Source organism: Monopterus albus, unplaced genomic scaffold, assembly GCF_001952655.1.
Source record: "Monopterus albus unplaced genomic scaffold, M_albus_1.0 scaffold27.1, whole genome shotgun sequence".
Taxonomy (NCBI): Eukaryota; Metazoa; Chordata; class Actinopteri; order Synbranchiformes; family Synbranchidae; genus Monopterus; species Monopterus albus.
The window spans coordinates 1,002,097-1,016,407 of record NW_018127907.1 but is presented as its reverse complement, the minus strand read 5'-3'; the positions used below and the strand labels follow the sequence as shown (position 1 = coordinate 1,016,407).

Here is a 14,311-nt window from a genome sequence, read left to right as displayed (position 1 = left end):
GGATCTGAAGGAACTCACAACTTTCTAAAAATGAAATGAGTCCAAACTAGTTTGGCCTTCAATTATTATCAAGTTCATGTATTTGACCTGTTTTTGTTACCTGAAAGTCAAGGCCTAGACTCTTGATCTGCACAGTAGGCCATTAAATCTGGGGAAAAAAAGAACATGTCTACGGTATCACTAACTGAGAGTTAGGGAAAGGTCACACAATCCACCAGATGGTGATCACAAAGTTTTTATCAAACTGGGCTATTCATGTCCGGTTGTTTGGGATTAAATTCCTGTAGTTTATTATTTTACAGTGACTAAGTTTTAGCCTGGATGATTTGTAATTCAAGATAAGTTGATTAAGAGATTAATTTAATTCCAATGTAATGATTGTCATTTTATTCATGTCTGTTGTTAATGAAAACATTTACTGACCTTGCTAGATGTATATACTTCTTTGATTCTGCTTCATATTATTCGTGGCTCCTGATTAGACTATATTAGTATGTAATAGATTTACAGAATGACGGACGCTATATATAGAATATCATGGTGTTATCTGTAGTTAGCCTAACAGGATCGGCGGACTTCTTGGCTGTACCTAACCCTAAAAACAGAAAATCTGCCTAAAAATTCATATCTCCATCGTCGTGTGAGAGTTTTCAGGGGACCAGTCAAGGACATTTAATAATTTCTTGACCCAACATTTGTCGTCATTCTACTTTAGTGTGATGAGACGTTTACCATGACACTAGACGTAACTTTAGAATGAATGCCAGAGTTTATCCAGGAGCCCATTCCCTCAGCTATGGGTGTTACATCCATTAGTTCCCTTTGAGCACGCCGGTAAACGGAGGTGTTTCATTGGACAGATCTGCTAACGTTGAAGGGGGCGTGAAGTTTGCTGCTAGTAGCTAGCGTCCGTGTGATCATCTGGGATCCTGTCCATTCTTGGCGGCGTCCTGCAGAAACGAAATACGAGATTGTGGAATCTAGATTATTACCAACAAACACAGTTTAGTTGACATGTGTCAGCCGTAGTAGCTATTAGGGTGATGGACAGGAACATTTAGTGAAATGGTGAACTGGCCTTCCTCTCTGGACATGGCATTGCGGCTATTAGCGTTAATGCTAACTTAGCTCGTTAGCTTAAGAGGCTAGGTAGCTGGGCTGTTGGCTGTCGCTAAATCGACTAGCTAGCGATAAGTATAGCACTAGCTTACGTTAGCTAGAAAGTATATTCGCTTTATGAGAATCACTTAACAGCACCGTCGTTAGATTAACGCCACCTACGTTAGGTTGAGACTAACATTCATTTTGTAGTCAAAGTAACCAGTGGGCTAGTCTGGCTGACGCTAAGTAATTTAAGGCGCTAACATGCAGTAGTAACTAGTTGAGTATTGTTTCAGTCGTCAACCACTGCTGCTTTGCACCAGCAGACTAACGGGTCGGTGGCTATCAGTTACCGGGCATTGTGCGGTATGTAGCCATAGCACGCTAACAATCAGTAAAGTTGGAAACTGGTAATAACGTTACAGAGAACGTTAGCATATGCCAGTTCTGGCTGACTAGTCCTGATGTGAAAAACTGTAGTGATAACATTGCCAGTGTTAAGTTGGCGCAGGACTGGACGATAGGGCCTTGCATGCAGCTCTGGGCTACCTCCATTGCGATAGCTAGTTTGCCTCACGTCAGTTCGTTTGCATGATTGATGGTACCTCTTCAAATCATGTAAAGTTAGCAGAGTTTGGAGAGCAACAATGTAACATCACTGAGCTGGTTAGCCATTTTAAGTTGGTGAATTGTTGACAGGCAACCCTAGCTAGCAAAATGAACAATCCAGGAGTCTTGCCACAAGAAAAGATGGAGCTGGATCTGGAAATCCCATCTTCGCTAGTTCAGACCGACGGACACTTGAGAAGATCCAACAGTGCACCCATGATAAATGGCTTAAGGTTAAACAATATGGCAGTTAGCAATTTGCTGCAAAGTCTATTGAATACGTTTGTTTTAATTCACACTGTATTAAAGGCATTACCCTCGCCTAATTTGTAGAAGACGCATGCCATATGGATGGTCTTTGAATTTGTCATTGCAGTGATAACTCACAAGTATTCCAGAGAGAAGTCCTGCGTAGCCGGAGAAATAGCACAACAGTTGTTAACAGGCCCAACATGGTACAGTACTTTATTAAAAACATTTGCTCAAGGAGTTTGTGTCTGAATGACGGTACTGAATGTTCTCCTGTCTACTTGCATTCTCCTTTACAGGTTCCTTCATCACCTATTCGTGTCCCCAGCACCAGACTTCATCAGATAAAACAAGTAAGAGAAGTGAACTGTGTCATGTTAAAATGGAGCATGTCAGACCACTGTCTCCCTCTCAAGCCATAGGGATTGATGGTGTCTAAAACACATGCTAGATCATAACCTCCCGGAGTTCACAGGGCCATCGATCTTGCAGAGTTGATCATTTGGTAGTATCAGACTCCAACATAGTGTTTGGTTAATAAGGTTTCCTCTGCTGGCCGAATTTCATTTCTATTGGTGAAGTGGAAAATAGTTCAGTTTTAGCTGTTGAGATTAAGGTTGGTGTACCATTACATCTGAACAAAGCTCGACTGCAGTGGCATAAAATAATGTTTTCTATGTTTGGAATCTGTTGAATTCAGAATAGTTGTTTTCATAGGCACCAACTCTCTTGTGTCCTCTTGCAGGAGGAGGGTGTAGACGTGATGAACAGAGAAACTGCTCATGAACGGTAAACTGTGCAGTAAAGAATGCAGTGCTATTCTTTTTTTTTTTGTTGTTGTATGTAAATGCTAATAGGCACGAGCTTGCTGCTTTTCTGTTTTTGCACACAGGGAAGTTCAAGCTGCCATGCAAATGAGCCAGTCCTGGGAAGAAAGCCTTAGTCTGGTAAAAATGACTCTTCATTACAGCCTTAGCAACCCTCCATCAATGTTGTTGATATGCTGGAAGTTGGTTCTGCTACACCTTCCCACTGCATGTTATGGCCCTGAGCCTTTGCCGCTCTCTCTGTTACTGTAGAGGGGACAAGCACAAACATGCTAGATTAACACTTAAAACATCTGGGAGTTAACAGGGCCAGCAGTTTCTCAAGGTCAGACTGAACTGGTAGTATAATACTCCAACATTCTTGCGTTCTTTTGGTAATGTTTTCTGCCCTATCACATGGTGCCATAGACATACGGTACAATGAGAGATGATACTGTATTCTCAGAGTGACAATGATTTGGAGAAGTCGGCATCTTCGTCCCCAAAGCGCATCGACTTTGTGCCTGTGTCACCTGCCCCGTCCCCAACCAGAGGGATAGGAAAAAAGGTGTGTATCTGACCACTATGTTTACATGCACGTAACCCTGAATAAATAAATGAGGGTAATACTTAAAGCATTATCCTGGTTTGAAGTAGCCTGATTTTCAGTCAGATTAATGAACGGAATAGCCTGCAGAAAGCAATGCATTAGCATCTGAAAACATAACGCTGACAGTAATCCCGCTGCAATTTTCCCACCATGGGAAAAGGGTGTGTCCATGCCACAATAATATAAAAAGACTGACAAATAACCTGTCAGTTAACAGGGTTTCTCCTGTCTATTTTGACCTTAATTTGACATTGCCTTAATCTGGCACCAGTCAAATTATTAATGTGCATTTCTAGACATGTTGATCCCTCGATGCTGACGGTTGTCTTATATTTCACATTTGTGCAAGCAGCAGTGTTTCTCTCCTTCACTACAAATCCTCGTGAGCAGCAATGGCCTAACACCCAGCCCAATCCCAAGCCCAACGCGTCGTTTCAGGTGAGCACCAAGTTTCAGACTAATAACTGCTTTTAATAACTTTTCTTATCTACTACTTATGAGTTGACTTATTGTATCTGTGTGACAGATGGCCAGTTTTGTACAGGCAGATTTGCAGCTGTAGCTAATGGTCAATGATTGTGGCTGTATTTCAAAAGATACTGGTCTGTCAATGTGTGGATTTTCTGTGCTCTTCAGCCGTCGGAGTCAAAGCCCAATCAACTGCATCAGAGCCAGCATACTTGGGCCAATAAAACGTAAAGGTGAGGTATCTAACATTTCTAAAAAAAAAAACCTTAAGTACTTTGATGAAGATTCTCATATCTAAATTATATTAAAGGCAATGGAATAATGACTGTACAGTGTAATGTAAATGGGGTTTTCCTATCTAAAGAATAACTACCGTATTAGTCAGTTCAAATGTCAATCTATATTTTCCTTATGTTCATCTAGCCAATGAACATCACTTGGCTTTATAAAGTTATTTTTAGGGTTGACCTTCAAACATTAGACTTATGTAAACCACTCTACATATCTCTAGTTGAGCAGTTATGATTAAGATATTGTGTAAATATTACATTTAACATTTGGAGACTGGGTTGGCTCTCTGGTGATGAAATCTGTATTTCATACTGTCTCAATGTATGATTGCAGTAAATGCTTTATTTCATCCATCTCCCTTTTGATCTTAGCCTCAGACTGTGCATATTGAACAAGGTTTGTATCCATTTATTTTGCAGGTGAGATGGAGGTAGAGAGTCAGCCTAAAAGGCTCTTCCAGGGTACCACGACCATGTTGTCCTCAGACGTGTCGAATCTTTCAGATCTCAGTTCCTGGTAAGGTTTTTGTGGAGCAAAATCGGTCCTCACCATGGATTAGATGTACTGTAGCAGCTATTTAATGTTCACCCTCTAATTGTTGAGCCACTTCCCTTTAAATACTAGGCAGTTTGGGCTGGGAAAAGTGGTGTTTAGCTGTGTAGTTTGCACCCGAGTTCCTGCTCAGTATTTGCACACATTATATTCAAGATCTAGATTGTAAAGACATGTAGAGGAAAACACTTAATTGACAGGATGTTTGAGAATATGTGGACTTTAAAGTGACAGGTTAAAATGTCTTAATTAGGGAGCAAATAAGGGCTGCCTCAAATTACTGCATTATCGATTCATCTGAAGTTTTTCTCTATCAATTGATCATTTGGTATACAAAACATCACAAAAGTGTCTTTTTAACTTTTGTCTATCTCCAAAATTCAGATTCAGTTTATTATAATAAGATAGAGGAGCAGCAGTCTCATTTGACAACCTGTAGCCATTAGATTTGTAGCATTTTTATTTGATTAATGAAAATTTCAGTTATAAAAATTGATGCAGATCAATTAATCAGCTATTATGAATTGGGGGTGTCATTCCTGTAACTGGAGTCAAATGTGTGGTTTTCTTCAGGGTGAGTTTAACCTCACTTAGTATTATGGCAGTCTTACTGAACTAGGCCTTTTGTTTCAGTCACTCTCCAGATTTACTAGATGGCAGCCTCAGCAGCATCGGCTCTTCCACCGACTCCCCAGGTAAAATGGAGGGAGTGTCACCCTCCTCGTCCAGCAACTCACCCTTCACTTCCCTCCAGGATTTGTCTCCAAAATGAGCACAGGGTGGTGAGAGACTGAAACGACTGGTGCATAAAAGTCCCTCTCACCAGGGAACTAGTTTCCTTCTTAGACCCTCCACTTCGCCATTGCCTAGATTTAGTTTTAAGCGGAATTTTCCATGTTTGCTTCTGAACAGCTGTGTTCATGGCTATGCTTCGGAGGATCTCTGTTTGAAGTAAGGAAACGAAAGCCGTGGATGAGTTTAAGAGGTAAGCCTACTGACACTGGGAATGATTGAAGGCACTGTGAGCACCAGCTGCTAGTAGAGGATCTTGGGTGGTGCTTGGCTTCATAGTGATGTTGTGTTCATAAGTGGCTATCCTGCAGATCAGTCCCACCAGTTCCCCTAAGACATTGAGCACTGGACAAAAAAAAAAAGACTTTGAATGTGTACATTTTTCTGTTACTGTGCTGGAATACTTCTGTCCACAGCCTTTGGTGTGTACACAGTCTGCAGATTTTATAAGAAAAGATTTAAGTTATTGTTTTTCTGCTTTGTTTGTAATTATGTACATATAATCTTGTCAGATGTCATACATATTTTTAGGTTTGGCCATGAGGTCAGTGTTGGTGCAGGTTTTCAACTGCAGTAGTTTTTTTTTTTTTGTTAAAGGAACATGGACTGCTTCTGGGGTACAACTATGGAGATTTCTTTACTGTTTATCATGCAAGAAGATATGTCTTCTGCAGATATTCTGAATATTTTTTGAATATAGGCTGTGAAATGTGTTCTGTTGTTTCCCAGCTCAGTTTGTGTGCTCTCCTGTGGTCTTTGAACACTAAAGGTTCCTCTGTATCCTGTGTTCTTATCAGGATGTTTTTTTTGTAAATAAGCAAAGTATAGAAATGATTTGATTTTCTTCTGGCAAAATATTTTTATTTATGCAAAGCTGTTTATTATAAAAATTGGTTGGTGATAGTTTTCTATCCCCAGTAAAAGTGAATCATATGTGTTGTCATTTATACCAAATCAACTGACTGCTGGGATGTGCAGCAAAAACAAAATGGCACCATAAAGAGGCTGCTGTTCCTGTGGTGGGTACATGTATTAAAAGAGCTTTTTGCACAGGATACCCAGTCCTGTAATGTTTTATCTTATCTCCCAAGTCTTAAGCAGGAAAAGACAAAAAACAAAACTTGACTTTCAAACTATCCCAAGAAACACAGTATGCAAAGCCTGCACTGTGATTTTTGTACCTGAAAATTTCACCTGCCATATCCCCAGTGTAACTCAAGTTTTGAATTCCTCTGTGACTCAGTAGCCTTTAATGTGTATGTATAGTAGGAAGTAATTGTAAATCATTTCATGGTAATCTGTCCTTTAATTTAAAGATGTGTGGTTGCAGTTTATTTGCTGAATGTTGTTTTTCATTTATACAATTAAGGAATTCAGTCAGCTTGCCCTGCTGTCAATAAGATCACCCCCTACCCCCCAAATGACTCCTTATCCCAGTCATCTTAACTATACAGGGAAAGAATTTAAGTAATTTTATGCTGTATGTCTGTAATGGAAAGGCTGTACTCTGCCAAGCTGACTAATGCCTTGCCTATGCTTGTCATTTGTGATTGCCCTCATAGTGGACACCAGGACTAAATAAATTATTTCTTTATTATATTTGTGTAGCTGTTATAAATATTCCAAGAAGATTGTTTTTGTCTAATTTGAAATCCAAGACCACAGTAGGATAGTGTCATCCCTAAACCATATTTACTGTACTGGAACCAAATGCAAGCAGTGGTAAGTCCTGGTTTTCAGGTGTCAAGCCTGATATCATCCAGCCACAAGTGGATTTTTTTGTTTTGTTTTGTTTTTTTCCCATCAAACATCACTGTAAAGCTAGCAGAGGCCTTGTCATGTTTGGGAGCACTACACCCTCTTCACCCAAAATAATATGAACATTATACCAGACAGGCGTAATGAGACTTTATTAAACGGTTGATGGAGCATTGATCATAGTATGGCAAGCAAACCATTATCTTCAAAAGAAAATGTTTCCTTTTGTGACATGTAAAAGTATCCTACTACTGAAAAAATTTCAGATATCCACACGTGCAAATAACTGCATTTAGTCTACACTAAAAATGATTTATAATGTATAATTGGTGGTTATAGGTGAATACTATAACAAAACTTGAATGGCTTTATATACATGTTTGCATGTAGATTCCTTCACACTCAAGTTAACCATATTCTGTTATATAATGGCAATGGAAATACGAGGCCAAACCACACTGTGAAAGGCCTCATGTTTCTTCACAGACAGCTCCTTGTAAATTACTTTGACTCACACATCAGAGGTCTCTACTGTTGCATTAGTTCAGTATTGTGTCAACATATGTATTAACACAAAAGGGTGAATTTAAAAATGAGTATGCCAAAAATATGTTTTTCTGGAGACACGGTGAACTAAACAAGTACCCCATCCCCCTACTGTCACCTCTCCTCTGAGTTGTAGGAGCACCTCTGGTGTGAACATGTTCTCTTCCACCTTTTAGACCATCTTCTCTCCTTCCCTTCAGCTCACAGCACTTCATGTGCGTAGGATGACCATTGTAAGAAGACCTAAAATGTAACAAAAAAAACAACAGAGGGCCAAAGGATATTGTAAACTCCAGCACAAACTCTCAATGTGCATAGAAGGATTTTTAAAGTTAATGCAACCTAAATCTGTCCTTGACAATTGTATAACGTAGTGTAATATATATTTTTTAAACTTACCAAGAACATAAGCAGCTACAAGTTTCTTGTTAACACTTAAATGGAGGTAGACAGGCACAGTAGATTCTTGCTCCCCCTGTGTCGGGAGCATCAGGGCGGCTATACACACCAGCCCAAGTAGCACTGTCAGCACACTGGGTCCACCGGCAACAGGACGGCTCTCTGTTAGGCATACACACATGCATGCATTGTGATGTAATTAAAACCCATGAAAAAAAATAAATCAGTCTTTGACTCTACGCCTCAAGCCCATTGATTACTACTAAAGAAACAAATCTGTAATAGGTCAGGGATATATATTTTAATTTTTAAAAAGGCTACATAATTTTCTGAAATAGCTGGGCACAGCAGGTTTTAGCCAGTCCTTCTAAAAGAGGAGAAAATACAGTATTGTTGCTGACTATTTTCTAGCTCAGATTTGGTTGAAGTTGCTTTGGTGAAATGGGGCTGAATGTCCTGTGAATGATGAAAATGTTACCGTGATGAGTTTTAATGCATTTGTCTCCATCTAGTGGTAACACCACAGAACAGTCTTTTGTCCTACCCGTCTGAAATGCAGTCTGTTCAAAGAACTCGCTGTCTGCAAACTGCTCTTTGATCCTACGTTCCTCATCTTGGGGCCGAGGACTGGGTGGCTCCTGAGAGGCTGAGGGACGGAGCGTCGCCGTCACCTCTTTGCGACCTAGAGCTTTCCGCTGACTCTGCTCTGACACCTGTAGTCGGAACTTGTCGTACACCCCATAATGGCATGCCCGCACATCTCTGTGTCTGATTACTCTGTTGGGACACACAGGCTCTTTACCTGACTAGCTGATAAACAACCATCTGACTGTCAACATGCATTCAAATCTGCCCAACAAGCCTACATGCACAACATCCTCATGGATACATCTAGTCCCTTTGGTGATATACCACTGCATGGGAAAAAAAATCAACTCACATGTCAACACAACACTGTGGCTTGACCGCTCCAGTGGCATCCACCACAGTGTATTTGTTTGGCGCTGTGCAGAGCACTAAGAGAGAAAAAACAATTATCCAAATACACTGGAATAACTAATAAATATAACACTGCATACATTAAGCCCGAAATAAGTTGTTTTCCTCCACTCACTGACCTTTAAACTTGAGGGCAAACTCATAGGGGTTGTAGAGGGTGAGCACCTGCTTGTGAGATGTCTGCTCATCTGCGTAGAAGACGAGCTCAGTGGGGAACACAAACACGGGAAGGCTTCCTTCCACTAGCTCAGGCTGTCGATGCTGCTGCTGCATTGGCTCCAGCTGAGCTCTTCTTCTTCCCCGTCCACGGTCTACCTGGGCCCTCCCAACTCTCTCTACCAACTATCAAGCTGGGTAAACTCCCTTTAGGTAGAAATGGCACTCAGCTTCTTATAGCCATGACGCGATACTGTGAACAGACATAGGTAATGTGTAAGAAAGTACATTTACTCAAGAGGCGCTGTCAAAAGGCACTTGTTTACATTCTGGGACACTCTGTTTGTACTTTACTACATTTTATAAAGAAATACTGCATTTGTTATTACACTTACCTAAACAACAGCTGCTCCTCCCAGTTACTGTGCATCTTAATATTTTGCATGTGACAGTTACAATGAAGCTTGCATTTCCAAGGTTTCAACTATAGCACATTTGATGCTGAATTTGCAATCAATACCAGTATCAATATTTGACGGTTTAAAAAACACCTATAAGCAATATTTTAACTCATGGCGATGAACTGTTATCTAATGTAATGTGGCCACACTCTTTGGGATTTCACTCATGCAATTTCTTGCAACTCAGCACATGTACTGATACTAATATGTTTGCAAAACTTTATGTGATATAATGGTGTAGCTCTGGTTGAAACTACGCAGAAGTATATAAAGCAGTTAAACCATATACATGTAACACATGGTTTATGCAAGCTATTTATAAATAAACCAACTCTGAAAGGGACCCGAACAGTTGCTAACATGTTTCCTTAATTTAACGTTAGATAATGGATTTTAATGGGGTATATAGCGTTTTGGGTTAAGTATTTGGACGCTTTTTCTATTCAAAATTGATAAGATTATAATGCATTTATTAAAAGTTAACAGAAGCTGAGCAAGACAAACAGCATTAACTGTACTCCATGCGGCTGGTCACGTGGCTCTGTCTGTTTACATGGTTACGGGAGTGCTCCTGGTGTGGAAACACTTATCGTCCACATAAAAATCACGACAAACTCATTTCATTATTAACAAAGCTTTAAATAATTCGATTTTCTTGTTTCTTTGTGAGCGTCGCTGTGTATTATTTCACAATCAAGTTTTCTAGCCAACTTTATTATCGAGATGGTGTGGCGTAAACCATGATCTGTAAGCTGCCTTAAAACTGCAGTTACATCATGACACCGTAAACAGACAAAAAATTAGGTCTTCAAGCAGATATGTTGGTCATAAATATAACAACGGGGTCATTTCGAAAAATGAGTTTATATACACACGATCAATCATTAACTGAACCCTACAAATGTATTACATTTGCTTGTCCTAACGCTGTAATAACCTATATTTATAGTGTAACGCTAACGATGGCTATTGTTAAGCTGGCTAGCATTAGCCGGTTAGGAAAGCCCCCAGATGGTAGCTGATAGCCACTTAACGTTGACTACACGTAGTGTCATTAGAGACAACATAGCAAAACGTTGTTTTATTTAAGGGAAAAAAATGAAAGTGAGACTGTACCTTGTTGTCAGAACAAGGGCTCGTGTAATGTCAATGCTCTGACCAGGGTCTGTGCGCTCCGTTCCCACCCTGTTGTTGTTTCTCTCCAGCCGTTTTTCTTTGTCAATATTATACTGCAGACCTCGCGGTGCATGCTGGGATGGTGGACGTGCATAACGTCAACAAAGCGGACGTAAAAATGGACCAAGCAGTAATCGGAGTAACCACTGGGAGTAACGCGTGTTTATAATAACTTCATAACGCAAGGAAGCATGTAAATACAAGAGTTTCAACCTCCTAAGCCACGCAAACTGTGTTATTGCGGAACACTTTGAGTTCTTAAATCACAAAGTATGTCAAATTTGCGCACAAAATATAGCTACTTCATATGATCATTTGAAGTGCATTAGTCTAAATATTTTCACCACGATGATCATGAAAGGATATCAGGTTACTTCTCCTTGCTTTATTTATCATTAAATAAATATTTATCATAATCATATTTATTTTTATTTTCAGTTTTTGTTTCTTTTCTAAATGTGCATTTTCTTTAGATTCAGCCACTGCTGCACAAGATGCATATAACGTAATGACATTGACTGACAGGGGTAATGGCCAATCTAATTTTTATTTTTATTTTTGTTTATGGGATAGGCAATAAGGTGCACGTGTTCTTGTTATGCTGTGATTTAGAGGCATATGGTTGAGCTTTTGAGACACCGTGAACGCAACAAGAGTGACAGGAGAGGAACCGAGGTTGTGTGTGTGTGCGTGTGTTTATTACATTGTCCAGATATATTTTTATGTCATTATTGTGAGTACACTTCGGCGTTGTGAGTACATTAACTACAAAGGGCATTTTGAGGGGTAAGACGGTTTGAGGGTTAAGGGCAAAATTAGGTTGGGGTTAGTGCAAGGGTTGCTTTTAGGCTAGGGAATGCATTATATCGGTGAATGTCCTCACAAAGATATCTATACAAGCATATGTTTGTGTGTATTAATGTGTGTGAGAGGGGAGGAGTGTGAAGGAATTGACAAGAAATTTCAGGTCGATGAATATACAGTATATACAGCTACAACTATCAGTACCAGTCAGGCAAATGGGCTGCCTTAGGGACCATATACACATATGTACCAGAGGCAGACTATGTTTCTGAATATCCGCCCGTGAAGCACACATACAAACATAAGGGTAGGCGTATGTACTGTATACAAGAGCCATCTCGACCTCGTTATATATTTATATATTAATGTAGGCGTGGTTAGAGGAATTGGGCTCAGCCAATAGTGTCGCAGTGGAGGGAGCGGGGCGTTCCATTCGGTTAGGAGCAGAAGTTGAACAGCGCGAGCCGAGTCAGAGCTCTAGAAAGGCAGATAGAAAGAGGACAGAGGCAACGGCCCTCTTCTGGAGGGGGGCTTATTATAACAATTATATATACACACACGTGTGAACTGTTTGGCCGCACGATAGGTCATATGTGGATAACAGTTATTTTAGAAAAGCATACAGCCGCGGCTTTGTATTTAAAATGCCTATTTTACTTTTCCTGTTAGACACGTCCGCCTCTATGAATCAGCGCACTTATTTGGGTACGACGTATCTGGACATTGCTAAAGGCGCGGTTGAGGTCTTTATGAAGGTAAAGGATGATTTCACCCCGACCTTTTTCAGCAAGAATGCACCTTTGATGAGCTTACAGCTCCTTTAGCAAAATCGGTCGAAATTAATATATGTTGTTTTGGTTCTCTTTTTTGACAGCTGCGTGCCCGAGACCCGGCTAGTAGAGGCGACAGGTACATGCTAGTTACATTCGATGATCCACCATACGGAGTGAAGGTAATTAGCAACTGATAAAATTTTTTACATTTGACAAGTCGAACGTATTTTTCCTGTCAGTAAGCCTTTATTGTCCTTCTGATTTGTAGTCAGTGTTGGGCGGTTTCCCGGTGGCGAAAAACGGCTTTTTTCGCTTCCAATACTCGCAGATCCGGAGCTGCACTGCCTCCTAACATCTAGCAGACATTTTGCTTTTGTGTCGAGAAAAGTCTCGGGCGTTGAGATGGAGGCGGAGAGATTTATTATTGCCTATGACGTCGCGCTTTTTTTGACAATGTAACATTTACATAGGTCAAAAAGGCCGCCAATCATCCTGTACCCCTCCCATTGCATCATTCACGCCTTGCCATTGGTCAGTCTGGTCTGAAAGTTGATAAGCCCTTTTCATCATGAGATTTTTTATGAGTTCGGTAGAAGAAAATAATCATTATTCATATGATAAATATTTCTCATGTCGATACTATGACGTGAGCATTTTTTGCCCAGCATCCAAACACTCTCAAGTTTTCAGTCACACAACAACCTGAATTTCATTACAGGGGTTTCATGTATCATCCACACTAATCTACTGACTTATTTTATTATTTGGCATACATCTCTCTCTGAGCTTTTCATGCCCAATAAAAATACAATCCTGAGTACCCACATGAACCCCTGATGTACTTCAGTGGCTGGTCTGTTTTCAAATTTTCTTGGCTTGCCTAACTCTCTTAAGTACTGACTCCATCCCATGTCATTGATGCTTGAAGGCTTGAAGAAAAATTTGCGTTATAATTATTATAATTCTTGTTTGCATATCTCATGACCAAATTAGTATAAAAAATCAGAATTTATGAATGACTTTACGTTACTAGTGTGAGGTTTAAAATATGTGCAAAGTAGGCCTATAGTGCAGGTTAAAAGGTAATTATACTAGTTAATCCTATAGTTTTATGATATTCTTGAAAGTCTAATTTCTGTGTACTATGCCGTACCATTCCAACAGCGGCAGCTTTTGAAAGAGTCCCAGACCAGAAGTGACAATATTGTAGTCTATTTAGTAATAATAGAGGAATGCATAACTATATAATAATAATAATACGGTATAATATTTTACCATCTTATTGTATACATGCAGGGATAGGGGTGTGCCTCTATTTATCATATGAGCAATAAAGAAATTGGGAGGTGATTAAATAATTTAACATGTGCTCAGAGTGAGAATATAGGAAATTAGTTGAAAAATAAAGGTTTTAATTTGTAGCTTGCTATGATTTTGTTATACTTACTGTGATATACCTTGAATATACAGTGGGTACGGAAAGTATTCAGACCCCCTTAAATTTTTCACTCTTTGTTATATTGCAGCCATATGCTAAAATCATTTAAGTTCATTTTTTTTCCTCATTAATGTACACACAGCACCCCATATTGACAGAAAAACACAGAATTTGACATTTTTGCAGATTTATTAAAAAAGAAAAACTGAAATATCACATGGTCATAAGTATTCAGACCCTTTGCTCTGTGACACTCATATTTAACTTAGGTGCTGTCCATTTCTGCTGATCATCCCTGAGATGGTTCTACACCTTCATTTGAG

General features: G+C 39.7%; 3 protein-coding genes across 3 annotated transcripts in view; 2 read left to right on the top strand and 1 right to left on the bottom strand.

Annotated features, from left to right (window-relative positions):
• The first annotated feature begins 479 nt into the window (after positions 1-479).
• On the top strand, positions 480-7,077 carry pabir2 (PABIR family member 2). The gene is made up of 10 exons (XM_020595583.1): positions 480-1,943; positions 2,087-2,165; positions 2,259-2,312; positions 2,705-2,748; positions 2,852-2,906; positions 3,232-3,333; positions 3,728-3,813; positions 4,012-4,076; positions 4,554-4,650; positions 5,320-7,077. Exons 1-10 carry the CDS (start codon positions 1,819-1,821, stop codon positions 5,456-5,458), a joined length of 846 nt encoding a protein of 281 aa, XP_020451239.1. The 5' UTR covers positions 480-1,818; the 3' UTR covers positions 5,459-7,077.
• Positions 7,078-7,371: 294 nt separating this feature from the next.
• On the bottom strand, positions 7,372-11,233 carry mospd1 (motile sperm domain containing 1). The gene is made up of 6 exons (XM_020595585.1): positions 10,914-11,233; positions 9,300-9,589; positions 9,122-9,197; positions 8,726-8,958; positions 8,182-8,343; positions 7,372-8,025 (listed from the first exon to the last, which is right to left on the bottom strand). The coding sequence occupies exons 2-6, from the start codon at positions 9,451-9,453 to the stop codon at positions 7,994-7,996; spliced, it is 657 nt and encodes a 218-aa protein (XP_020451241.1). The 5' UTR covers positions 9,454-9,589; positions 10,914-11,233; the 3' UTR covers positions 7,372-7,993.
• Positions 11,234-11,530: 297 nt separating this feature from the next.
• ints6l (integrator complex subunit 6 like) overlaps positions 11,531-14,311 on the top strand; it is a 14,890-nt gene continuing 12,109 nt past the window's right edge. The window contains exons 1-2 of the mRNA XM_020595560.1: positions 11,531-12,532; positions 12,652-12,729. Of these exons, the coding sequence (XP_020451216.1) occupies positions 12,422-12,532; positions 12,652-12,729 (189 nt within the window). The 5' untranslated portion in view covers positions 11,531-12,421. The remainder of the gene's footprint in view (positions 12,533-12,651; positions 12,730-14,311) is intronic.